This window comes from Suncus etruscus, chromosome 8 (assembly GCF_024139225.1).
Source record: "Suncus etruscus isolate mSunEtr1 chromosome 8, mSunEtr1.pri.cur, whole genome shotgun sequence".
In the NCBI taxonomy this organism is placed as follows: domain Eukaryota; kingdom Metazoa; phylum Chordata; class Mammalia; order Eulipotyphla; family Soricidae; genus Suncus; species Suncus etruscus.
Window position 1 is genome coordinate 33567046 of NC_064855.1, and position 27398 is coordinate 33594443.

At 50.2% G+C, this 27398-nt stretch overlaps 1 protein-coding gene across 1 annotated transcript; it reads right to left on the reverse strand.

The window, feature by feature from the left end:
* Positions 1–1892: 1892 nt before the first annotated feature.
* Positions 1893–27024, reverse strand: RUFY1 (RUN and FYVE domain containing 1). The gene is made up of 18 exons (XM_049778233.1): positions 26969–27024; positions 26626–26802; positions 25410–25527; positions 23073–23174; positions 20890–21013; positions 19877–19938; positions 18586–18651; positions 16690–16759; positions 11764–11865; positions 9492–9608; positions 8636–8803; positions 6496–6593; positions 5384–5503; positions 4990–5119; positions 3662–3756; positions 2746–2794; positions 2316–2393; positions 1893–2230 (listed from the first exon to the last, which is right to left on the reverse strand). The coding sequence occupies exons 2-18, from the start codon at positions 26786–26788 to the stop codon at positions 2084–2086; spliced, it is 1809 nt and encodes a 602-aa protein (XP_049634190.1). The 5' UTR covers positions 26789–26802; positions 26969–27024; the 3' UTR covers positions 1893–2083.
* Positions 27025–27398: the final 374 nt, after the last annotated feature.

Genomic DNA, 27398 nt, shown 5'->3' on the forward strand with positions numbered 1-27398 from the left:
TTCTGAGCGCATAGCCAGGAATAACCCCTGAGCATCAAACGAGTGTGGCCCCCCCCAAAAAAAAAAAAAAAAAAAGGAAACTATTGAAAATTTACTACTGGAGAAGGCAGCATCTTGAATCAGGACTTTCCAGAGGCAGTACAAACCCTTCAGTGCCAGGGAAAGGTAGGATGTGGATGGAGAAGACCAGGATAGCATAGACTCCCCAGAGAACAAGCTTAGTGTGTTAGTTTGTGGTCCTTAAGGTAGTTTTGGGAAAAGGGTCAGTGGCTTTAGAGATGTGATTCCATTTCTGAAAGGGACAGGTCAGGGACGTTTAAGGAGTGGGCAAGGCCTAGGAGGAAGCAGAGTAAGAAAGCAACTAGTGTTGGGATGGACCAGACATCCCGGGATTGGTGTCCAGGGATTGCTGGCCTGGGTGGAAGGAACCTGCTGCAGGCTCTTATAACTAGCCAGGCAGTTTTTGGGAACTGCTCACATCTACATAACCCATTCTTTGGAGTACTAGGGCCACACCCAACAGTGATCAATTTATTCCTGTATTCTGTCTGCCCCCGCCTCCTCCCAAGATCCTATCAACTGGGAATGTCAGGGCTGCTTTCAAAGTAAGCTTCCCTAAACTGCATATGTGAAGTGGGCTGGAACCTCCAGTTCATTCCATTCTCTTAATCTTTTGGTATTTGGTGCTTGGGTTACTCCTGGCTCTCCTGGCAGGCTCAGAGGACCATATGGGATACTGGGATTCAAACCACTGTTGGCCCTGGGTAGGCTGCAAGGCAAACACCCCACGTGCTATGCTATCGTTTCGGTCACACCCAGCAGTGCTCAGGCCTTACTCCTGGCCTGCACTCCAAAATCGCCCCTAGCATGGGGACCATATGGGACCATATGGGATCAAACACCTTCTTTCTGCATGGAAGGCAAATACCCTACCTCCATGCTATCTCTCCTGGCCCCAGGTCTCTTTTTTTTTTTTTTTTTACACCTGGCTCTATACTCAGGAACTAGTCCTGGTGGGTGTAGGGGCCATATGGGATATGAGGGACTAAGTTGGATCAGTTGAATCTTTTTGATTTGGGCCATACCTGGTGATGCTCAGAGGTTACTTCTGTGTGCCCAGAAATCGCTCCTCTTAGGTCAGACTCTTAGGTCACACCTTACCGCTGTGCCACTGCTTCAGCCCCTGGATCAGTTGGAAAAAACATTTTTTTTGGGCCACAACCAGTGACACCTCAGGGTTACTCCTGGCTTTGCCTTTAGAAATCACTCCTGGCTTGGATCATATGGGACACAGGGGGTGGGGGTGTCAAACCTCTGTCCATCCTAGGTCAGATGCGTGCAAGGCAAATACCTTATTGCTGTGTCACCACTCCGGCCCCTGGATCAGTTGAATTTTAAGCAATTGGATTCTACCCCTTTTTTGCCTCCTGCCCTGAAGCTTCCAGAATGATCCCTCCTCAGGCCAGGCCTTTGGTCTAGGCTCTACCCTGGCAGCTGGGCCTCAAGGAGCAAGCTGCTTGGACTGGGTTTCCTTAGCACTCCATACCCCCAAGTCCACAGTCAGCACAAGTCTGCAGGTATAGCCCCAAGCCAACAAGAGACATTGGGCACTGGGATGGGAGAAATTGTTATGTCTTCAGCTGGGGCTTGGCTAATAATCCTTTTTCAGAGCTAGGGTATATAGCTGGCAGGGGAAAGTGGGGAGAGGGTTCAGTGTAGATGGTGTGAAATGGGCTGTACTTTTCTGGGTGTGTGAAAGTGTCAGACTGGAGCCTGAAAAGAACCACAGAAACATGGCATGGTTCTGGGGCACTCCTATCTTTGGGGTGCCTAAAATGTATGCCAGAACCCGAGATTCATAAGCCCTCAGTCTTGAACAACATAGACCCAAGAAGCTTGAAAAATAGATTTATTCCTGTTCATGGAGGGGGTAATGAGTCAAGGATGGGAATAGGTGAACCCCACCCTCCCAAGACAGAAATGCAGCTACAAAAGAGATGAATGCTTGGCCAGTTGGTGGTACAGGAAAGTTTCCCTCTCAAATGGGGGTGGTTGAGAAAGGGGGTGCAAGGTTCCGTTCCCCCTAGGAGCTGCTGGTAGATGTGCAGCGCTGTAGCAATAGCGTGTGGCAGTTGTCACACACACGCACAGGCTTGGGGTAGGAGGCTAGTGCCAGCTCGTTGCTGGAACATGCATTGCAGAAGATGTGGCCACAGTTGCGACAATGGTGCTGGGGAACAGAAAATGTGTTTTTGTGGGTGCATGCAGCCCTTTCAGTACCTCCCCACCAAGTTAAGACACTACTCCATCCCTACCTTTCTCCGTGAGATGGAAAACTCCTTCTCGCACTGTTTACAGTGGGTCGCTTCATCGTCCTTCAGCCAAGCATGGCCCTGGTAACATCCACAAATGTTACTCTATAGGCTGGTGGTCTTGGGCACTGTACTGGCCCCCATGGAGCCAGTCTATGGGGAGCTCTCATCATACACACACTCCTTGAAGATGGCTTTAAGTCACTCACAGTACAAGGGAGGAGATGCTGAGGCTTTGTTAAGGTGTCTTGTTTTGGAGGGGGTCCCTTCTCTTCAAAGCTGACATTAGCCTCCCACTAGTCCCCACCTTCCTGTTGGGCTGGGGGCTAGCACTTAGATTCTGCCCCTTCCTTGAGGGTCCCCAGAATCAAAATCTTGTACTGGAAGCTGAAGCCAGGGGTCCATTTATTGGGGCCCCATTCTCCCTCAGTACCTTTAGTGCTTTGTTTACTTCTTTGATGTCTTCCATCTTCAGCTTTGACCTGACAAATGCACATTCCACATTTACTTTTGGCTATTAGTGGTAAGGGAATGGTGGGGGACAAAAGCACCCCAGCATTTGCTGATGTCTAAAGGGGATTTTGCAGGGGCTGGAATGATATACAGTGGGTAGTGCGCTTTACACATGACTGGCCCAGGTTAGATTCTCAGTACCCCATATGGTTCCCTGTGCCTGCCAAGAATAATCCCTGAGCACAGAGCCAGGAGTCAGCCCAGAACAGTACTGGGTATGGCCCCAAAACCAAAAATAAAGGGAACTCTGGAGTAGCCAAAGGCAGTGGGACTAGAAAGGAGGCTCCCACTCTTGCTCCTAGTGTAAGATCAGCACCCCTTGCCACACTGCTTGGAGGAACCCAGGTGCTACCTTTTCTGTGTGGATCTCATGATTGAAGTAGGAGGGGGGGATATTCTCTTGCCCCCTCTCCTGGCTAGGGTTGAATGTCTTTTAAGGAGGTGGTGGTTGTTGGAGGGACTACACCAGGGATACTCTGGGAACATGCCATGTTGGGGATGGAACTTGGGAATGTCCTCTGGACTTGGCCAGTGATGTACTTTCTGGGGGTATCATCAAAGAGATTCCCAAACTCTCCCACTCCAATTATTTCTGCTCTTGGACAGGCTCTTTAGTTGCCCTGGACTCACAGCTGGGGTTGGGGTAGCCATGATAATGAGGGGCAGAGGCAGCAAACAGCTTACAGGGATCACACCATACACAGCTCTTGCTCCCCAACTGCTACTAGGTGAGTGGAACTGTTTCATTTTAACCAACACCGTGAGGGGCCCTCCGTCAGTGCCTCAGGATCTGGTATGGGTGGTGGGAAACATAGGTAGGCTTTGAGGTATCTTACTGGCTGAGGTGCAGTCCCATTTCCTGTAGGGCCTGCTCCTGCTCCCCGCAAACCTTCTGGAGCTCCTCCTTCTCATCCTGGAGTTCCTGCATCTCCTACAATCATACAGCAGAAACCACACTCAAAAAAGGAAGTACCTTCTTTTGGGGGTTGGGTCCCCCCACCAGCAGAGCTAGACTGTGCTTGGGGATGACTCTTAGTTCTGGGCTCAGGACTGAGTGCTGGTATAGTGCTCAGAGATCATTCCTGGCTCTATGCTTGAGAAACCTATGTGGTACCAAGGCTGATCATATGCAAGGCAAGTGCCTTCCCCCTGTACCCACACTCTGGTCTCTAGGTCCTTCCCTTTATTTTTTCCTGGTCTGTTCAGCCACAGCAGCAAGCTAATGGTTTCTTGGCGCCCAGCAGTTTGAGAGTGTGAGAGCATGGAGAGGTTTACTTGTGGGGTAGTGCTTATGATGAGCCTGAAGGGTGCTTCCACACATCAAATACCTTCATAGGCTCATCTATGGTGGTAAGTGCTTGTGAGAGGCTTTCCCCCATCCAGTTCTTGGAGCAGAAGCTCCAGGCATGACCTTGCACATCAGCCATGGCTGATTACTAAGGTGACAGATCTGTGAGGGCAGTGAATTCTCAAAAAAAGGCAGGTGTACTTAAACCTGGGTGTGAGGGAGTTTTCAACAGGGTGATCCTCTGTTGGGGTTATCTGACATGATGTGTGTAAGGTCAGAGGTTATCTATGGAGGCTGTGTGAAGTGAGGGTGTCTGAGGGTGAGCCCCAAACTCTTATGTCAGGACTTCTAAGTGTAATGTGTAAGTTGTGCATGTAGTCTGTGGGTGTCTGACAAGGTTTGTTGGGTGTGGTGGCATTATGGGAGTGTGTGGTGTTTGTGTGTGAGGTTATGTGAGGTGAGAGTGTGGAGATATGTAGGGGGGATGGAGTGTCTGATGTGAGGTGGGGTAGTATGGAGTCTGATATGTGTATGCGGTATGGAGATGTTATATGGGGCGTGGAGAGCATGGAAATGTATAATATGGGGGTGTGAAGTATGGAGGTATTTTTGGGCCATACCTGTTGAGCTTACTCTTAGCTTTTCACTCATGGATTATTCCTGGCAGGCTTGGGGGACCATATGGAGTGCCAGAGATCAAATCTAGGCCTCTGTGTCTAAGGCAAACACTGTCCTCACTGTACTAGCATTTCATCCCTATGGATGTTTTGTTATATGGTAAGTGTGGGGTGTGTCTGGGCATGATTGTGGCGGGTATAGAGGTATGAATGGTGATGGTGAGGCTGTCTGCCGCCCATGTGTGCCCGTGTCTCACACCTTCCTCAGCGCCTGTAGCTCTCGCAGTTCAGCCTGCAGCCTTATGGCTTCCTCTCTCTCCTGCTGCAATTCTCGCTGGAGTGCTTGTCTCTGTTCCTTTTCCACCTTCAGCTGGGTTTCCAGGCTGGAGCTATGGGGCATACACTACTCAGCGGGGGTGCTCCCCACAGGAAAAGAGGTGCAGGGGCTGCTAGCAGAACACAAATACCCTCCTCCTCCTTCCCCACCACCACATTGGAGAGGGGTGGTCAAGATTACCCACGGTGCCAGGAAGCTGGGGAACTGAGATAGGGCCACTCGGGCAGGCAGGCAGCCAGGACAAGGAAGGTTCTAAAACAGCCTGGGAAGATCACAGGGGCAGGGTTCCCCCTTTCCCAGGATTCTGATTTCATACCACTGCTCCTGCAGCTGGGTCAGCTGCTGCTCCAGGGCCCTGCTCCGCTTGTCCAGGTCTTGCTGCAGCTGCTGGCTCCGCTCCTCTGCGCCCAGGCGAGCCTGCTCTGCCAGCTGCAATCTTATGACATAAGGAGGTGCTGGTGGTCAGAGGAAGGAGCCATTTCCATGACAATGCTCTCCCAGCAGGGTTTGGAGAAAGCTGGGGTGAAAGCACATACCTTGTATCTCATGGGACCCCAGAGCATCATGAGGGGTCGCTTCTGAGTGGAGCCAGAACACTCAGGTGGAGCAAAGTGTGACCAAATCCCTTCATCCTCTTTCCACAAAATAAGTTTTTTTTGGGTCAAAGAATATAATGGGGAAGGTGCTTGCCTTGCACAAAGCCAACCTGGGTTTGATCCCTGGAACCCCATATGGTCCACCACAAGCACTGTAGGAAGTACTGAGGTTGTATGAGCACCTCCAGGTATGACTTCAAACAACAAAAAGGTACTTTTTCTTTGGGTCACACTTGGCAGCGCTTAGGGGTTACTCAGAAATCGCTCCTGGGGGCTGGAGTTGTAGGACAGCAGTAGCAATTTCTGAGTGCAGAGCCAGGAGTCAGCCCTGAGTGTTGGCATGTGTGGACCACCCCCACCAAAAAAAAAAAAAAATCCTGTCAGGCATGGTGGACCAAATGGGATGCCAGAATTCAAACCACTGTTTGTCTTGGATTGGCTGTGTGCAAGGCAAACACCTTACCGCTGTGCTATCTCTCTGGCCCCAACAAGAGGTACTTTCATATCATTCATTATACTGCAGTTTTGGTTTGGTTTGGGGGTCACAATGAGTCATGCTGGGGAGATATACCTTGCTGGCTTAGTGCCCAGGGTCAGTGGGGACCAAGTGATGCTAACACTTTGTACAGCCTCTTGCAAACAAAGCCTGCTCTTTAGCTGGCTAAATTCTCTTGCGTACTCCATATGACTTTTTCCTGAATGCTCAGGAGTAGGCTCATGGGACCCCTTTGTAGCACTTCTCTGTCCTTCTGGTAAAGACTGATAAAACACTCAGAAACTGATGTTTGTAGGACCTAACCAGTGGGGAACTGGGGACACACAAAGAGAGTACCTTTCTTCCATTTGCTTCATGCTAGACACTACTTGATTGGTTTTGTCTTCAAAAGCCCCAATGGCTTCATTCTTCTGCTGCAAGCTGCTCTCTGCTGTCTGCAAAGGCAAGGCCAGGGAGATTTCTCCAGAGTAGGCAACATTACATGCTAAAACTGTAATAAAGCACGTTTGCCTTGCACATGGCTGACCTAGGTTCAATCCCTGGCATTCCATATGGTCCAATGGAGCACAGCCAAGAGTAAATTCTGAGTGCAGAATTAGGAGTAACTCCTGAGCATATCTCCAGGTGTGGTCCCCAAACAAATATAACAAAAAATAAAGTAGGCAACATCGCCCTCTGGAGGGACAGGGGAATTGCATCAGGTGGTAGTTGCCTAGGGTGGCCACTGGGGGTACTATCTATGCAGTCATTAAATAAGGTAGATCAGGGTTAGTGATAATGGGATGGGTTCGCCTGATTATTTCTTCTTTTTTTTTTTTTGGGGGGGGGGATGTCACACCCAGCAACGCTCAGGGGTTACTCCTGGCTCTACACTCAGAAATCGCTCCTGGTGGGGCTGGGGGACCATATGGGATGCCAGGATTCGAACCGCCGTCCTTCTGCAGGCAAGGCAAACGCCTTACCTCCATGCTATCTCTCCGGCCCCTCGCCTGATTATTTTACAACTTCTAGAAGCTTTAGAGTATTTTTTGTTTGCTTGTTTGTTTTTGTTTTGGGGCCATAGCCATAAGTGCTTGGGCCTACTCCTGACTCAGTGTTCAGGAATTAATCCTGGCAATGTTCAGGGAACCATATGAGGTGCCAAGTATTAAACCCAAGTTAGTTCTATGCAAGGCAAAAAGCCTTATCTGCTGTACAATTACTCCACTGGCCTCCCTCCTCCACTTCTTTATGGCTTTGGGGCCACACCTGGTGGAGAAAAGTGAGCTATCCTGGCTCTGGGCTATACAGGTTTTAGGAGTCATTCTTTTTGCGGGCGCTCAGGGGACCACATAGAGTGGCAGGATTGGACCTGTGTCAGTCATATGCCATGCCAACACTATCCCTGCTGGATGATTCTACCCTCTGTGACTTCTGTTTTGAAAGGGAGCTTAGGATCAGATGTAGCTACGTGTTAAGGTGCTACCTCAGCATGGTGGCCTTAGTATGGAGGCCTCAGTCATGAGTCCAAACCACTGCTGAGGGGATGAGGGAATCAGCTGGTCCAAATCCACTCCCTAGGAGTGAGATGGAACAGAGTGAGAGCATTTTTTTTTTTTTTTGGGTCACCCGGCAGCGCTCAGGCTACTCCTGGCTCTATGCTCAGAAATCGCCCCTGGCAGGCTCGGAGGACCATATGGGATTTTGGGATTCAAACCACCGTCCTTCTGCATGCAAGGCAAATGCCCTACCGCTCTGCTATCTCTCTGGCCCCCAGAGTCAGACCATTTAACATACCCTGAGACTGAAACATCTCCTGAAACCCTTTCAACGCTGATGGGAGGAGACCCCTATAAAGGAAGATAAAAGGGCCAGAGCCAAAGCTCAGCAGGGAGGGCACTTGCTTGCAAGTAACCAGCCCGGGTTCAATTCTTGGCACCCCATATGGTCCCAAAGCAGAGCCAGAGATCCCTAAGCATCGCTGGGTATGGCCCCCAAATAAAAAGAAGATTAAAAAAAAAAACCGGAATGTGCATCCAGATGGGTAAAGTACTGGCCTGACATCCTGCCTATCACAGTTTAATCCCAGCACCTCATATAATTCCCCCAACCCCCACCAAGAGTAATTCCTGAGCAGAGTCAATAGCCCAGCCAGGACAATATAAACTGGTTGCTGAGCTCAATCCTGGACGCTGCTCTGAAGTCTCTGATCCCCTTTCAGGGCTGCTGGGAGATTAAATACCAGCAGGAAGGTACTAGGGCCCAGAACCAGACAGGCTCATCTCTCCCAACACTTCCACTGCTACTGTTGAGTTGGAAGCAGAGTGAGTTTGCCAAGCCAAACCCACCACCTCTACCAAACCTAAGCCATGTTCACAACATATCAGAATCCTTGCCATGCCCACCCATCTCTGCCAGGCCCAGGCCACGCCCACCTACTTGATCTGGCAGCCCATGCCCCACCCACCTACCATCGTCTCACCAAGGCCATGCCCACCTGCACTTTATGGAACATCTGTAAGTTGATAGCCTTGACGTCCTCCAGCTGCTGTCTCAGGGCCACCAGGGTGTCTTGCTTCTCGTGCGTGTCTTTCTCCAGCAGCTTCATGGCGATCTCCATTTCTGTCTTCAACCCAATCTGTAGCTCCAGCTCTTTCTCCAATTCCTGTGGGAGCAGGTCAGCCAGGCAAAGGCATTGATGGGAATGCACAGGGAGGTTGGGGGGGCTTTGGAGCCAGATGTGAGAGCTAGATGGGTTGTGTGAAAGGCAAGTGCCTTAGTCTCCTAAACTATATCCGTCCAGACCTTAGCTATAATTATTTTTTATATTATTTTTGGGAGATACCTGGCTGTGCTCAGGGATCACTCTGGCAGGCTCTGGGGACCATATGGGGTGTCAGGAATTGAACCCAGGTCAAACTATACTATCACTCTGCACCCTTGTGCTTTTAATTTTATTTTCTGTTTTGGGGCCACATCAAGCAGTGCTGAAGGGTTACTCTTGGCTCTGCACTCATGGTGTTTGGAGGGATCGATATGGGATGTAGGGGATCAAATCAGGGTTGGCCACTTGCAGACAAGTACCCTCCCTGCTGTGCTACCACTCTGGGCCCCATTCTGTGATTTTATTGTTAGCTGCTTGGGGTAGGGGGTTGGGCACATGCAACAGTGCTCTGAGCTGACATTCCTTAGGGATCGCTTTTGGAGGAGTTTGGGGGGTGGGGAGAATCCTAAGTGTTCCAGAAATTTAAGTTAGGTTGGACAGTGCTAGGTTAGCACCTTCCCTCTGGTGACCCCATCCACCAAGCTCCCCAATTCGTTCTGCAGACACCCAGTTCTCCCAGTATTCGTACCAAGCGGACTTTCTTCTCCTCCTTCAGCTGCTTCCACACATCGCTGTACATCTCGTCCAGCCCCTGACGGGTTTGTCTGTATGTTTCCAGTTCCACTTTGGTGTCCTGTTTTGTTATCTGGAGCACACAAGAACAAGAAGGTGGGATGGCTGGTGGCTTGTGATCCCTTCTGGTGGGACCCCATCCCAGCACCCTTGGCATAAGTAGGACACTAAAAATGAAGGATACTAAGGCCCCTATGTGCTTCCAGTGGTACAGAGCTGTTCTCCAGGTCCCCCTTTCTTTGTCCTTTGAGTAGAGGGATATGCCTGGGGTCATTCCTAACGGTAATTAAAAGTCACTCCTGGTGATGCGTGCATGTGTGTGGTATTCCTGTGTGTGTGGTATTCCTGTGTGTGTGGTATTCCTGTGTGTGTGTGTGTGTGTGTGCGCGTGTGTGTGTTATTCCTGACTGCTCAGGTGCATCTCTTGGAAGCTAGTTTTGGTTTTGTACTCAGAATGGTGGTAACTGGGGCTGTTCTTGGTTCTGTGCTCTGAATTCACCCTTGGTAGTGCTCAGGAGACCCTATGTCATACCAGGGGTTTGAGCTGCGGCACAGCTACCATACAAGTGCCTTCTCTCCTGTGCTTTCTGTAGCCTTTTGGGCCATTTTTTTTTTTTTTTTTGGTTTTTGGGCCACACCCGGCGTTGCTCAGGGCTTACTCCTGGCTGTCTGCTCAGAAATAGCTCCTGGCAGGCACGGGGGACCATATGGGACACCGGGATTCGAACCAACCACCTTTGGTCCTGGATCGGCTGCTTGCAAGGCAAACGTGGCTGTGCTATCTCTCCGGGCCCCATTTTGGGCCATTCTTACAGGGATCCCTTCCAGCAGGGGAGTCAGATTACCTCAGTCCATGGGCAGCACAGGGTTCCAATTCGCCACCTTCTGCTAAACTGGGTAAGCCACTAAGTCATGTACAGAGCCCTCCCCCCCCCATATACTCTATTATTTAAAGAGGAGTTCGCTTAATTTTACTTATCTCTGCAGATTCTCTACTGCTGGGTGTTCCCAGCTGTCACCCAGTCTTAGGTTTTGGGCCACACCTAGATGTGCTCAGGGGTTACTCTTGGCTGAGCTCAGGAATCACTCCTAGTGGAATGTGGGTGTATGTATGGTGTGTGTCTGGTATGAATGTATATGTGTGATCTGTATGTGTGATGTGTTACTGTAGGTGTGTAAATGTGCATATGTGTGTGATGTGGGCGTGGTATGAATGTGTGGCAGATGATGTTTATGTAGGGTATGTATCTGTCTGGTATGCACAGGTATAGGTATGTAACTCCACCCTGGATTTAGGTGTACCTACCTGAGACCCTCCCATTCCGGGGAGTGGTCTTGAAAGGTTATATAAGGCCTTTGACCCAGGGGATTGGCCCTTTTTGCCTTTTTGGTCTTTGGCCAGGATGGAGGTCAAATGGAAAATGGCTGAAAGGAGTTAAGATGCAGGGCTAGCTAAGAATGGCTGTGCTTGAAAGGTTATAAGCCACACACATGTGGTGAACAGGGCATGAATAAAGTTGATGCTTCCTGATGCCTGTCTCTGGATGAGTGATTCCGCCGTTCACCTAAACCTGGGACCCGCCAGCTGAATGGGGATTTCGGAGCCACGTGGCCTGGGATGGCAGAGAAAAATCCCTCCATCCCTCTCCATCTAGGTCCATCATTTTTTTTTTTTTTTTTTGTGGTTTTTGGGTCACACCCGGCAGTGCTCAGGGGTTATTCCTGGCTCCAGGCTCAGAAATTACTCCTGGCAGGCACGGGGTACCATATGGGGCGCCGGGATTCGAACCGATGACCTCCTGCATGAAAGGCAAACGCCTTACCTCCATGCTATCTCTCCGGCCCCCTAGGTCCATCATTATTAAATGCAACATAGGTATATGGGGTTGCGTCTATGTATGTCTTTTCTGATGCGTGTGCAACATGTATATGTGTGCATGGTGTGGCATCTACATGGAAATGTGGCCTGTATATATCTATGTGTAATATATGTATATGTGTGGCATGTCTGGGTAGATGTGATCTGTGTGTGTGAGATGTGTATGTGTGGCATGTCTGGGTGATGTGGCCTGTACATGTGTAGGGTTTATGTGTGAGGTGTCTGAATAGAGATGTGGCCTGTAGTGGCATATCTGGGAGATTCGGTCAGGGTGTGGGGTGTGTCTGGGTGCAGTGTGGCTACTGAATGGTAGGGGTGCCCACTGCTCTAGGAGGTGGTGCTTTCTTACCTCCACACTCTTCTCACTGCGCTCCCGAATCAGCTCATTCTGCTCCCGTAAGCGCTGCTGTTCCTCTTGGAGTGAAGAAATCCGGTCGCTGGCAGCGGAAAGCTGAGGGAGGAAGGCAGGGCTTCCCCTTAGCACTGCAAGCCAAGTTCCTGATATCTGGCCCTCGTGTCAAGCCAGGTACAGGGCCATTGAATCTTGCCTCCCCACTGCTTCCTCACAGACCATGAGAGCAGATGGCCCACCTAGTGTGGCTCATGGGAAACTGGTAATCAGATCAGGCCCATATAGTCAATGGCACATAAAACATTTCCTGTACCACCACTGAAATGTTTTTGTACTTCTTTTTTTGTTTTGTTTTTGGGCTATACCCAGAAGCAGTCAGGGGTTACTTCTGGCTCTGCTCAGAAATTGCTCTTGGCAGGCTCGGGGGAATCATATGGTGCCAGGGTTCGAACCTGGGTCAGCCATGTGCAAGGCAAATACCCTACCACAGTGCTATCACTTTGGATGCTGTTGTACTTCTGTGTGTATAAATGCTTTTCTTTTTGGGTTTGGGGCTACATCTGGCTGCGTTTAGAGACCACTCCCAGCTCTGTGCTCAGGAGTTCCTTCCTGGCATGGCTTGGGAGATGCTCTGCAGTGTTAGAGATTGAGCTCAGAGCCTTCTGCAAGCCAAGCCTGCACTCCCTGGCACAGAAGCTTTTTTGCTTTGTTTTTATTTGGGAGGCCATACTTAGACTGACTTCTGACTCTGCACTCAGCAATCATTACTAGCAGGGTTGGGGGACGCTATAGATCCATGGTCCTCAAACTACGGCCCCTGGACCACATACTGTATTTGTTCCTGTTTTGTTTCTTCACTTCAAAAATAAGATATATGCATTGTGCATAGAAATTTATTCATATTTTTTGTTTTTACTATAGTCTGGTCTCCAACGGTCTGAGGGATAGTGACCTGCCCCCCCCCATTTAAAAAGTTTGAGGACTGCTGTTATAGATGCTTGGAATTGGACCCAGATTGGATACAGGCAAGGCAAGTTGCCCTATCTGCTATACTATCAGTCTAACCCCCTTCATTCCATTTTCTTTTCTTTTTTTTGGGGGGGTCACACATGGCAGGGTTCAGGGTTTACTCTTGGCTCTACACTCAGAAATTGCTCCTGGCAGGCACGGGGGACCATATGGGATGCTGGGATTCGAACCACTGTCCTTCTGTATGCATGCTATTACCTCCATGCTATCTCTCCAACTCCCCCCTTCATTCCATTTTCTATCCAATAAACAGAAAGGTTACTTTGATGACTAGTGAAAGACAGAACAACAGACTTTTGAGGGGGTGAAAGTATCCAAACCCAGAAGGCTGTTGCTCACATTCCTGAATAGCACTGTCAGCCATATATGAGAGGCAACACTTTTTTTAGGGGGTGCTGTGGAGAGGTGATTCAGAGCAAGACAGAGCACAGCCTGCAGAGAAGGGGAGTACAGAAGAGGCAGAGTGAGCACAGAAAAAAAAAAATTTTTTTTTGTTTTTTTGGCCACACCCGCGGTGCTCAGGGGTTACTCCTGGCTGTCTGCTCAGAAATAGCTCCTGGCAGGCACGGGGGACCATATGGGACACCGGATTCGAACCAACCACCTTTGGTCCTGGATCGGCTGCTTGCAAAGCAAATGCCGCTGGAGCACAGAAATTTGACTTTGGTACTTGGCTGTACATTTTTTTTTTCCTGAGAAAGTTGGGGAAACACAAGGTAATGCTCAGGGATTACATACTGCTATATTTCCTTTCAGGTATAACTCCTGGTGATGCTCAGGGACCATATGGGATGCCAGAATCAAACCTAGGTTGGCCACATGCAAGGCAAGTGCTTTCCCCGCTATACTATCTCTCCCTTGGCTGTACATTTATTTATTTATTATTTTTTGGGCCACAGCTGGCAGTGATCAGGGGCTATTCCTGACTCTACACTTAGAAATCGCACCTGGCAGGCTCAGGAAATCATATGGGATGCCAGGGATCAAACCCAGGTTCATCCTGGGTCTGCGTGCAAGGCTCTGATCCCTCTTGGCTATACTTTTAGCATCATTCAAGCCCCTAAAACTCAACACCTCCTTACTCTTCATCAACAGACATCTACACCCCTGAGGTCCTACATCCCTGGGCATTAGATATAAGTGCCCAGGCTTTCAGCAAAGTACCAGGGCAAAACCCTAGGTAAGCCCCAAGTCCCTCTCTGGGGACACAGTGATCTTGACCTGCTGAGGGAAGCTCATGCTTTAGCACTTTCTAGAACTTTCCTTGATTTTGAAAGGAAAAGGAACTGGAGAGGTATGTACCTTTGCCTGGCCTCCATGTGGGGGGTTCAATCCCTATCAATGCATAGTAATCCCCATCTGAAATTTCAATGCTTCAAGGGGGACATTTCCTTAGCAGCACCTGTGTGAGCTGAATCCTTACTGGCTCAAAACACCAGATCAGAGGTCAGAGTGATAACACTGGATGAGATGCTTCCTTTACATGTGGCTGACTTAAGTTCAATCCCCGACATTTCGTACGATACCCACTAGCCCCACCTGGAGATATCCTGAGCTCAGAGCTTGAGCGTGGCCCAAAAACAGAAACAGGGGCCAGAGCCATAGTACAGTTGGCAGGGTACTTGCCTTGCATGTGGCTGACCTGGGTGTGGCCCTTGACATCCCAGTTCCGAGCACTGCCAGGAGTGATTCCTTTTTTCCCTTTTCTCTCCTTCCTTCCTTCCTTCCTTCCTTCCTTCCTTCCTTCCTTCCTTCCTTCCTTCCTTCCTTCCTTCCTTCCTTCCTTCCTTCCTTCCTTCCTTCCTTCCTTCCTCCCTCCCTCCCTCCCTCCCTCCCTTCCTCCCTCCCTCCCCACCCCTCCCCACCCCTCCCCTCCCCTCCCCTCCCCTTCCCTTCCCTTTCCTTCGCCACACCTGTTTGACGCTCAGGGGTTACTCCTGGCTATGCACTCAGAAATCACCCCTGGCTTGGGGGGACCATATGGGACACCAGGGCATTGAACTTTGGTCCATCCTAGGCTAGCTCTTGCAAGGCAGACCTCTTCGGCCCCTCTTTTGTTCTGTTTTTTTTTTTTTTGAGTCATATCTGACGGCACTTAGGGGTGACTCCTGGCTCTTCGCTCAGAAATCTCTCCTGGCAGGCATGGGGGACCATATGTGATGTCGGGATTTGAACCACTATCCATCCTGGATAGGCTGTGTGCAAGGCAAACACCCTACCACTGTGCTATCTCTCCAGGCAGCCAGGAGTGATACCTGAGTGCAGAGCTAGGAGTAACCCCTAAGCATTTCCAAACAAATAACAAAGCCAAAAACTCCGACAAATTATCTTTCTGAAGCGGTTTCTTTTCTCTGGTTATTTTGGGGTTTGAGAGGGCCACACCTAGTACTTCTTGATAAACTATGTCTGGTACTTGAACCAAACTGGGATTGGTCACACGTAAGGCAAGTGCTTTCCCTGCCCACTCTCCTTGATTTGTTTGTTTTTGAGCCACACCAGAAATACTCAGGGGTTACACCTGGCTTTGAGCTCAGGAATCACTCTTAGTGATGTGTACGGGACCATATGGAATGCCAGGATTGAACCTGGGTTGGCCTCGTGCAAGGCAAGCACCCTCCCAACTGTCCTATCATTTTAGCAATAGTCTTTCCATCTCATCCTCTGAATGGGCCACATACAATTTTTTCTTGTTCTATATCTATTTAGGCTGCCCCAAAAGAGATGGTGATGGAGTGATAGCACATCAAGTAGGATATTTTTGCCTTGAATGCACCAACCTAGGTTTGATTCCCAGTATCCCATATGGTCCCCCTAGCCTGCCAGGAGTAGTTTCTGAGCACAGAGCTAGGAGTAACTTCTGAGCGCTGCTGGATGTGGCCCAAAACCCAAAACCCCCAAAAAAGAGAAAGGGTGGGGCTAGAACCTTGCGTGCCTGTCTGCACTGCTTCCTGGGGCTCCAGCTCTTTGAGCTCAGTCATGGGGGGGCCTTTGGGGAGTGGGTAGCATTGGGGCTTGTGGACACAAAAATCCTTCTAGCTTTTTACAGCCTGAGTTAGGAGAAAATCACCATCTCATTTGCAGGTGAGAAAAGGAGAGGTCCACAAGGATGGCCCAGTTTTCCACCTCCCTGGAGCCTAAACCATGTCTCTGCTGCCCCTCCAACCCCTCTTTGTGTCTCTAAAGACAGCTTTGTCCTGTGTGCTACCACACCTGTTCTAGACCTTTCCTTCTGGCTATGGCCTAACTCTACCCTGTGGTGGGATGGGGTCGGGGAGGCATGAGCAGCCAGGGGACCGACCACTACCTGTGGCTCAGCAAAGCTGGGCTTGGCCGAACCCCTTCTGTTAATGGGGGGGGGGCATCCACCAGCGTGCCCTCGGGGCAGCCAAGCCTTCATCCTCAGCTCCGCCCTCCAGGTCCTGTCCTTTCAGCCTCTCCCTAATGAGAAAGGAGACAAGAACCAGGCTGGGGATAGGGGGCAGCAGAAGTGGGGTGTACGTGAAGGAGGGGAGCCCTGTGAGGGGCGGGGAACTATCTTCTCCACCAGCCATGGGGCTGGAGAGCAGTGAAAAGGACAGAGCAGGTGGGAGGAGAGAGAAGAGAGCAAGAGATTCTGGATGTGCAGCATATGGGGGTAGGGTTGAGAGGTGAGTGTGTGTGTGTTTTATGTGTGTAAGGTTTGTGATACATTTTTCTGAGTGTGTGTGTGGTGTATGTGTGTGTGTGTGTGTGTAAGGTTTGTGATACATTTTACTGTGTGTGTGTGTGTGTGTGTAAGGTTTGTGATACATTTTTCTGAGCCCTAACTGCTGGAGGTGGGGTGTGGGGAATAAACAGGTCCACTGGCCACACGTATTTCTGGAATGCTCTAAAACATTCTAGAAAGTCACCCACCTCTTCTTGGAGCTTCAAGTTGGTCTTCTCCAGGCCATCGATTTTGGTCTGGAGATCACCCACGGTGCAGCTAGGAGAGAGAAGAAAGGACATAGGTGAGTCTGTGAGCCTCAACATAGCAAGAAGAGAGTGGCCATGAAATTAGCAGCCAGAAGCTGGTTTAGAGGGTTTGGACCCCATTTTCTTTTTTCTTTTTTTCTTTTTTTTTGTGGTTTTTGGGTCACACCCGGCAGTGCTCAGGGGTTATTCCTGGCTCCAGGCTCAGAAATTGCTCCTGGCAGGCACGGGGGACCATATGGGACACCGGGATTTGAACCGATGACCTCCTGCATGAAAAGCAACCGCCTTACCTCCATGCTATCTCTCCAGCCCCCCATTTTCTTTTTTGTTGTTGTTGTTTTTTTTTTGTTTTTGTTTTTGTGTCACTTCTGGCTCCACGCTCAGAAATCGCTCCTGGTAGGCACGGGGGACCAAATGGGATGCCAGATTCGAACCACCGTCCTTCTGCATGAAAGGCATCACCTTACCTCCATGCTATCTCTCTGGCCCCATGGACCCCATTTTCAATCACCAGCACAATGTGGGCCCTGAGAACTGTGGTATCTTCCCCCCACCCCCGGAAAAAAAAAAAAAAAAAGGATAAAAGTGAAGTGCACGCAGATTTTCAGGCAGAGATGAGGGTGGATTTGTTGGAGTGTAAAACCTGGAAGGGGGGGGGGGGCCCCCCGGCGAGATGGCGATAGAGGTAAGGTGTCTGCCTTGCAAGCGCTAGTGGTTCGATCCCCCTGCATCCCATATGGTCCCTCCAAGCCAGGGGCAATTTCTGAGCGCTTAGCCAGGAGTAACCCCTGAGCATCAAATGGGTGTGGCCAAAAAAAAAAAAAAAAAAAAGACCCAAAAACTGAAGGGGATGTAGGGGAATTGTAGGACAGTGAAGGAAAGTGACTTGGAGCAGAAAGGAGTGATAGGAATCAGATCAAGCCCAGAACATGCAGAGACTTAAACCTGGAATGGCCACGTGCAAGGCAATCCTTCTCCCCAACTTCCTGTCGAACCTGAACAACTTTACTTGTTTTTTTTTTTGGGTCAGACCCAGCAAGGCTCAGGGTTTACTCTTCATTCTACACTCAGGAATTACTCCTGGTGGGTCTCGGGAATAAAGCCACATCTAGTGCATGAAAGGCAAACTCTACTTACTGTTCAGGTGACTTTGCACTGCACCACTTAATTGGAGATTTGAGTTCAACCTTTAAAGGAGACCCAGGAATAGGCAGGAGGTGCTGAGTTATTTCCCAGCCAGGACTCGGATCCTAGGATCCTGCATAAGTCCCAGGAGGCCACAGGGATTGACCCTGAGCACTATAGCAAGAGAAGTCCCTAAGCATCATTAGCAATGGCCCCAAATCCCAAAACATAACAGGGTCTGAGAAAATGGACACTGAGGAAGGTACTTACTTGCCTTGCAAAAGGCAACCCAAATTTGATCTGTGGCATACCTAAGGACCTTTAAGTCTAGCCAGGAGCACACAGCCAGGAGTTTGCTGTGAGTAATCCCAGATGTGGCCTCAAACAAAAATAACAAAAAAAATGAGGCTCTAGGCCAATTGCAGGCTCAAAGTTCGCTAATGCTTCACATGCAGGTGGCCCCGGGTTTGAGCCCCAGCACTGAGTAATTCCCTCAAGCGATGCCAGGGAGGTTAGGGTTAAAGAGTGGCAGAGAGTGCCACAGAGAGTGGCACAGACAGATCCAGTTCCCACTCCAGCCCCTCTCCCAGCAGTTCCATAGGCTCAAGCTCTCAGGAATCCTTCCCCCATTCTAGTAAGTACCCCAAAGTACAGAGACAAACCCCACACTGAAGTTCTCGGGGGTGAGAAAGGAGGGTTTGGGGGCTGTACCTCAAGTGTCGGTTCAGCTCCTCCACGTAGTTCTTCTGGTCCAGGACATCTGTGATTCGTTCTTGCCTTACAAAAACATGAGACAGGGTATGAGAGATAGGGTGGCGGGAAAGGTGCTGGCCCAGTACATGGTCAACCCAGGCTTAATCCCCAGCACCCCATAGGGTCCTCTGAGCCCTGACAAAAGAAATACCTGAGCACAGAGCCAGGTGTCAGCCCTGAGAACCACTGAGCATATCCCTCCACAAAAAAAAAAAAAAAGTAACAACAAAAGAACAGTCTAGCATACTAGTATAGCAGGTAGGGTGTTTGCCTTGCATAAGGTTGACCTGGGGTTTGATCCTAAACATGCTATATGGTCCCTCAAACCTCACGAGGAGAGCCCGAAGAGATAGCACAGCGGCGTTTGCCTTGCAAGCAGCTGATCCAGGACCAAAGGTGGTTGGTTCAAATCCCGGTGTCCCATATGGTCCCCCGTGCCTGCCAGGAGCTATTTCTGAGCAGACAGCCAGGAGTAACCCCTGAGCAACGCCGGGTGTGCCCCCCCCAAAAAAAAAAAAACAAAAAACAAAATACCTCACGAGGAGTGATCCTTGAGCACAGAGTCAGGGGTAAGCCCTGTGCATCACTCGGTGTGACTCAAAAATAACAACAAAAATTCTCTCTCTATAAAACATTCTGGGGTCTGTTCACAAAACTGACTCCTATGCCTGCCTGTATTGTATTTTCTGAAAAGCATCTTGTGTTGAATGCCATTACACCAGGGCAGGGGGTGGGGGGTGGGGTGTCTGCCTTATGGGCAGGAGGTCTCGAGTTTGATTCCTGGCATACCCATATGCTCACCTGCTGAGGAGGCCATTACAGTTGCAGCCCCCACAAATGACAATCACAGGCATGGGAGAGTCAGAGAAACACCTCAGAGTTCAGAGGCTATATAGCTGCAGGCACTCTTTGACAGCACTTTTTGGAGCCACACCCAGTGGTGCTTATCAGGTATCACTCCTGGTAGGCTCAGAGAGTCATATGGGGTGCAAGGGAATCAACCCAGATGGGTTCAGTGCAAGGCAAGTGCCCTCCCTGGTATACTAGTGCTCTGAACCAACATTTATTCTTTTTTGTTGTTTTGGGGCCACACCTGGTGATGTTCAGGGTTACTCCTGACTTTGTACTCAGGGATCACTCATGGCAGGTTCAGGGGACCATAGAGAAGCCAGAGACTAAGTCTGAGTCAGCTTGTGCAAGGCAAGTGCTATCCTCACTGTACTATCACTCTGGCCCTCGTAGCACTTACTCTTTGCCAGACTCCAGGTCCTGAAGGTCCTTCAGGTAGAGTGAGAAATCGATGACCCCAACCTGGGCAGAAAAAAACGCCAATGAGAGGTGGACCCTGCAACCTCCCATTTTCCAAGTACAAAGAGCACTGGGGACCAGTAGGTGTTCGAGGTCCCATGTTCCATTCTGCGTCTCTTCTCTTCCCTCCAAGCACCGAATCAAGCTAGGGCCATCTGGTCAGATTGTCTCAGGACAAATATTAGAAGGAAGAGAAGAGCTGCTTTCTCTCAGTATTACAGGATTTAGGGACAGCTTGGAAGACAAGTCACTCCTCCAAGCTTCAGACACAACAAGATTGGGTCACTTGATGGTGGAGCAGTGTCTTTGCATTCATTTGCCTTCAATCCCCTGCATTGCTTAGCTCTGCTAGGAGTAATCCCTGAGCAAAGAACCAGGATTGAGCCAAGAGAAGAACCAGAAGTCAGTCCTGAGCAGTTTTTGGGCAAGATGTGATGCAATCTTGGTCTTTAGATATAAGTGGGAACCTGCCCTCCTCAGCCCAAATGGTCTGACCAGATTTTCAAGGGAAATTGTTTAGCATTGTGGGGAATGAGTGGGACCGAAAGCCACTTTCCTCGAACAGGGCTGATCCCTGGCACAGGGATCTATGGTCTAGGAGTGATTCTTGAGTGCAGAGCCAGGAGTATGCCCTGAGCATCACTGGATGTGGCCCCAAAACAAACAACAACAAAAACAAAGAGGCAGTGAGAGAATGGGGGAAAGAAAGGAGAAGGAGGAAGGGGGCTGTATAGGATGGGGTCAGGAAGGCTGTGTGGAGGGGTGATAAGTATGGTGCACACCTGCACCCTGGTTTGTGTCGGAGACACCAACCAATGCCCTGGAGGGGCATTGGTGGAAACGGCTCGAGGTTTTTGAATGGGAAAATGGTTTTGTTTGACCTCCGAGGCTGACCCCTCTTGTGTTACAAATCCTGAGGGACACCTGCACCCACCATCCACCCCTACCCCATACCTGGGAATCCAGGTCTTCCCCTTTCAAGCAGAGATTGGCATCAAGCACGTTGAGTCCTACTAGTAGCCCGACGATCACCGTTCCCTCTTCCTCCATCATCAAAGCCTGTGGCTCATAGAACTCACTGCAAGAGGGTGGGAGCAATAGGACAGCAAGGAGGGCACCTGTCTGATTCCTAGCGTACCATCTGGTCCCCTGAGCATCACCAGGTGTGGATCCCCAAAATAAAAAAATTAAAGAACTCTCCAAAAGAGGGCCATATTTGGGAGTGGGGAAATCTGGAGGTGCCCTCCTCCCACCTGCAAGTACCTTTAGCTATAAGCTCTGGGAGGTCCACCAAGGCCTCACATATGCAACTGACAAACTCAACTCCCAAGCTTATCCCTTCTTTTTTTTTTTTTTTTTTTTTTGTGGTTTTTGGGTCACACCCGGCAGTGCTCAGGGGTTATTCCTGGCTCCAGGCTCAGAAATTGCTCCTGGCAGGCACGGGGGACCATATGGGGCTCCGGGATTTGAACCGATGACCTCCTGCATGAAAGGCAAACGCCTTACCTCCATGCTATCTCTCCGGCCCCAAGCTTATCCCTTCTGAAGAACCTATTTTCTATAATGTTAAGACTGCCTGGGGCCAGAGTGGTGGAGCAAGCGGTATGGCATTTGCCTTGCACGCGCTTAGAATAGACTGTGGTTCAATCTCCCAGTGTCCCATACGGTCCCCCAAGCCAGGAGCAACTTCTGAGTGCATAGTGAGGAGTAACTCCTGAGCATCACCGGGGGTAGCCCAAAAACAAACAAACAAAAAAAAAGAGAGAGAGAGAGAGAGAGAGAGACACTGCCTGGAGGGTCAGAGTAATATAACCATGCATGCAGATTCCATTCCCAGCACCCCATATAGTCTCCCAAGCACCACAAAGACTGATTTCTGAGTGTAGTAGAGCCAAGAGTAAGCCCTGGGCACCACCAGGTGTGGCCCAAAACAAAACATAAAAATAAACGAGCCTGGGGCCGGGTAGGTGGCGCTGGAGGTAAGGTGCCTGCCTTGCAAGCGCTAGCCAAGGAAGGACCGCGGTTCGATCCCCCGGCGTCCCATATGGTCCCCCCAAGCCAGGGGCGATTTCTGAGCACATAGCCAGGAGTAACCCCTGAGCGTCAAACGGGTGTGGCCCAAAAACCAAAAAAAAAAAAAAAAAAAAAAAAAAAAAAATAAACGAGCCAACTCTTTATATATATATTTAGATTTTGGGCTACAGCCAGCAACGCCTAGGGGTTGCTCCTGGCTATGTGCTAAGAAATCGCTCCAGGCAGACTTGGGGAATCATATGGGATGCCGGGGGATTGAACCTGAGTTGGCTGTGTGCAAGGCAAATGCCCTACCGCTGCTCCAGCCCCGAGCCAACTATTTCTTATTAAAATTCAACAAATTAATTCTTCTTTTTGTTTCTGGGCCTTACCTAGTATCAGAGCTTACTTCTGGCTCTGTGCTTAGGGATTACTCTTAGAAGGGTTTGGGGTGCCACATGGGGTGTTGGGGATTGAATCAGGGTTGGATGGATGCAAGGTAAATGCCCTGCCTGTTGTATTATCATTCAGCCCCAAACTCATTCATTTTTCTTTTGTGGGGAAACAGTGAACAGTGATGCTTGGGCTCTCTCAAAATCCAGGTCTCACTCGTGCAAGGCAAGTCATTGCTTCACACTGAGCCACATCTCTGGCCACGATCAAAGATGTGCTAATTATCAATGTTCATGTATGAAGGCAAATCAGACATAGACACACAGAAAAAAATCTCTCAGAAAAACTGAGTTACATTAAAAGGTATCTGTGGGCCGTGAGCACTCTTAAGAGTTTGGTCAGCTTCACTGTCTGTTTGTCTCTGTCTGTCAGTCTGTCTCTCTCTGTCACACACACAGACTCACTCACTATACTCACCAGTCACATAGTAACAGGTACTCATCCCACATGCATATATACTCACACACTCACCATACACCCATACACTCACAGACTGATATAGTCACACCACTTATCATATATTCACAGCCACCCACAGACACACATTCACATTTACCATACACCCACACAAACCCTCACTTTCACACCTGTACACTTCCAGACACACGCTCATCTGTGAAGGTGTCTGCCCTATCAGCTTCACACACACATGTTCATATACACACCCTCACCCGAGCAGGTGTCTGTTCTCCACCAGCACACGAAGGTAGTCGGCCAGCTTCTTCTGCATCAGTGCCAGGTACAGCCAGGCTCGGCCCCGACCCAGGCCTGTCCTGGAGGTAGAACAGGGCCCACAGTCAGGATGGGGTGGGATACCTACTGTAAAACCAGGAATCAGAAAGAGCAACAGAGCCAAGTGCTGACAACCCCTCTTCCTGCGTGTCTGGACTGATGGCTAGGAGCACTATCGGAGAGTACTCTGGAAGCACCATCAGAGGAATACTTAGGATACACCAGAGGGATAGTACTTAGGGAACATTGTCTGGAGAATACTCAGGAGCCACTGAAGGGAGGGCACTTAGGGAGTACAGGAGGAAAAGTATTTAGGGAACACCAGCAGTATTATCTGGAGCATTCTCAGGGTGCACTGTTGGGAAGTATTGGAAGCACTGTCAGAAACATATTTGGGGAGAACTATTGGGAGAGTACTTAGGGAATATGTCCAGGAGAATGAATAACTAGGGATCACTGTTGGGAGAGAACCCAAGGAACCCTATGAGATTTCTTGGGATCCTGGGGAGGCAGATTGAAGAAAAAGTTCACTGCCTGCTTGGGGACTGTTCAAATATGGGTCATGCACGCTGATTAAGAGGGGTGCCAGAGAGTACAGAGGTTTAGACACTTGTATGTGACCAATGCTCGTACCACCTGGTTCCCAGACCCCTGTGCTTGGATTGATCTAGCCCCAACTTCCCATAAGAGAAAAACCATTCTTGCAACCATCTAACTGGAAACATTTAAAAAACAAACAAACTCAGAAACTATTTATACTGAAAACAACAACAAAAAATAAAAAAAAAACACCAAACCAAATAACCCCAATTAAAAAAAGTCCCATTTAGGCTCAAGCAATTGTACAGCAGATAGGGTTTGCCTTGCATGTGGACGACTTAGGTTCAACTCCCAGCAACCCATTTGGTTCCCTAAGTCCAACAGGAGCAAGCACTGAGTGTAAATCTAGGAGTAATCCCTGAGCACGGAGAGTTGTGGCTCCCAAACTAGCAGAAAACCAACCAATCAACCAAAAAAACACAAAGAAAACCATATCTCTTTGGGCAGAAGTTCAGCAGACAGGGTGTGTGCTTAAATTCTTTTTTTTTTTTTTTGGGGGGGGGGCACACCCGACATTGCTCAGGGGTTACTCCTGGCTGTCTGCTCAGAAATAGCTCCTGGCAGGCGCGGGGGACCATATGGGACACCGGGATTTGAACCAACCACCTTTGGTCCTGGATCGGCTGCTTGCAAGGCAAACGCCACTGTGCTATCTCTCGGGACCCGTGCTTAAATTCTTCTTCTTTTTTTTTTTTTTTTTTTTTTGGGCCACACCCATTTGACGCTCAGGGGTTACTCCTGGCTATGCGCTCAGAAATCGCCCCTGGCTTAGGGGGACACCAGGAGATCGAACCGCGGTCCGTCCTACGCTAGCGCTTGCAAGGCAGACACCTTACCTCTAGCGCCACCTTCCTGCCCCCCCCTGCCCCCCCCCCCCCGTGCTTAAATTCTTAACTCTTTTTTTTTTTTTTTTGGTTTTTGGGCCACACCCGGTAACGCTCAGGGGTTACTCCTGGCTATGCGCTCAGAAGTCGCTCCTGGCTTGGGGGACCATATGGGACGCCGGGGGATCGAACCGCGGTCCGTCTCCTAGGCTAGCGCAGGTAAGGCAGGCACCTTACCTCCAGCGCCACCGCCCGGCCCCAAATTCTTAACTCTTTATTTTTTAAAAATAAACCCAGCATCTTTGACAGTTTTTTTGGGGGGAGGGGCACACCTGACGACGCTCAGGGGTTACTCCTGGCTATGCGCTCAGAAATCCCTCCTGGCTTGGGGGACCATATTGGACTATAGGGATAGAACTGAGGTCCATCCTGGATCAGCCATGTGCGAGGTAAATGCCCTACCGCTTCGCTATTGCTCCAGCCCCTTTTGTTTTTGGCCACATCTGACGGTGCTCAGGGATCTTCGATTAAAAATCGCTACTGCAGGCCGGGAATCAAATTCGGGTCCATCCCAGATGGGCCGTGTTGAAGGCAAACGTCCTACTGCTGTGCTATCGTTCCAGCCCCAAATCCCTTACTCTTAAGTACAGCTCTGGAAATCACCGAGTTCCACAAGACTGGTTTTGTGAACCCAACCCTGCAAGGCACAATCAGTATGGTTTCCCAAAAGCCTAGCATTAAGTGACTGGTTTCATAGGGCTGGGATATAACACCAGGGTCCCTTGAACACTGTTGGAGAGCAATCCACCCATATCAACCAGTCACCACATAAAATCCGTGGTTCTCACTCACTTGAGTTCTGGGAGATTCCTCACACTTGTGGCAATATCTGCAGCCTCTGGGCAAAGCTTCTCCACTAGCTCCAATGGGCCAAAGAATGACTTGTTCTGGCCAATGAAGCTTTTCTTAACTGCAAGTGCAAAGATTCTTTTATTGAAGCCACTGTTTGATTTTTTTATTTTTTGGTTTTTGGGTCATACCCGGCAGCGCTCAGGGGTTACTCCTGGCTCTATGCTCAGAAATCGCCCCTGGCAGGCACAGGGGACCATATGAGATGCAGGGATTCGAACCACTGTCCTTCTGCATAAAAGGCAAATGCCTTACTCCATGTTATCTCTCTGGCCCCTGATTTTGTTTTATGAGGGGTGGTGGTGGTGATCATCCACCAGGGGTGCTCAGAGTTTAATCCTAGCGGAGCCTGGGGGTCCTTTTGGGATGCCAGGGATCAAACTGGGGTCAGCTGCGAGCAAGGCAAGTGCTTAACTCGCTTGTACTCTGCAGACCTTTTAAAGAATTATTTTGAGGGGCTGAAGAGATAGCATGAAGGTAGAACGTTTGCTTTGGATGCAGAAGGACGTTGGTCAAATCCCGGCATCCCATATGGTCCCCTGAGCCTGCCAGGAACGATTTCTGAGCATAGAGCCAGAAGTAACTCCTGAGCACTGCCGGTGTGACCCAAACCCCCCCCCCCCCAAAGTTATTTTGATATAGTGACTGGCACATTAAAATTGTCCTCGGGAGGGGAAAGGTGAAGTCTACATGCCTTGTAAGCAGTTGACCCAGGTTCGATTCTCTGAGATAACCCCACCCCTGTACCACAAGCACAAAGCTGAGAAGAAAAGGCGCTCACTCACCTTAGCCGGAAGATGGGGCATTGTAATACAAGTTCGAATCCTGACCCTGCTAGGTGTGACTCCTGAGCACAGAGCCAGGTGTATGTGTAGCCCGAGTACACCGGGTGTTGCCCCCAACCACCCTTCTTCCCCCCAAATGGGAAAACTGTTTTGGAGCGGTGAAGGCCTGGCTCACTGGGTTGAGGTCCCTGTTTCACAGCTGTGCATGCAATAAAGGATCTTCTGATACCAAATCGAGGGCAGCGACAAGGCCGCCGGGCCAGCGGCTCTGGGACAGTCTCATTACTGATTAGCTGCACACACTGCAGCGCTCCTGGGATCTGAGTACCATTCCCCCGCGGCGGAGTCCACAGCAGGCGGGGCCCCCGCCTCACCTTTGAGCCCGTGTTTGAGGCAATGCTCCAGGACCACGAAAAATTGCTGCAACGGCGCATGCTCCGCGTCCAGGCTACGGCCCAGGCTCAACGCAGACTGCAGCAGCACCTTGATGCTCAGCTTCAGCAGGTGCACCAGGTGGGCGCGCTCCTCCGTCGTCATCTGACTCTTGGAGACTGCGGGGACAGGCACCGGAGGACAAGGTCTAGAGGACCCAGGTGAGGCGGGTGGATGGCAGGGGGCGAGTGTGCGCGTGCGCGCAAAGTGGGGGCGGTGCTCAGCTCCGAGACCGCGGAGGAGGGATCGGGGCCCGCAAGCCCACGGGCTTTCCCAAAGACCCACCTGCCTCGGATCCCAGAGGGCGTAGATGCAACCAGAACCCGCCTAGGTCAGGCCCGCCCTCGACTCAGCACCTCGCAGCAACGGCGACGCCGGTCAGGGCTCACGTTCGACCAATAGAAGGGCGGAGAAAACATGCAAGCCCCGCCCAATACAGTGGGCGCACCCCGCTTAGAATGCAACCTTAGGAGGCGGCGTTAGCTTGAGGGTTGCTTACTTTAGCGCTGCTTCCCCCGTTCCCCCGGTTTTTGGGCCACACCGGCTCAGGGATTACTCCTGACTGCGCTCAGTAATCGCCCCTGGCACGCTCGGGCGACCATTTGGGATGCCAGAGACTGAACTCGGGTCTGCCCCAAGCCGGCAGCATGCAAGACAAACACCCTACCTACCGCTGTGCTATCACTCCGGGCCCGGCCCCGGCCCCGTTTTGCTT

Excerpts from the sequence above, each read along its gene's own strand:
- RUFY1 (XM_049778233.1), bottom strand. The coding sequence starts at position 26,788 with ATGACGACGGAGGAGCGCGCCCACCTGGTGCACCTGCTGAAGCTGAGC. Across the intron at positions 18,652-19,876 it reads GACCTGGAGTCTGGCAAAGA|GCAAGAACGAATCACAGATG; the intron begins GTAAGTGCTACG and ends TGTTTTTGTAAG. Across the intron at positions 5,504-6,495 it reads ATGAAGCAAATGGAAGAAAG|ATTGCAGCTGGCAGAGCAGG; the intron begins GTACTCTCTTTG and ends TTATGTCATAAG.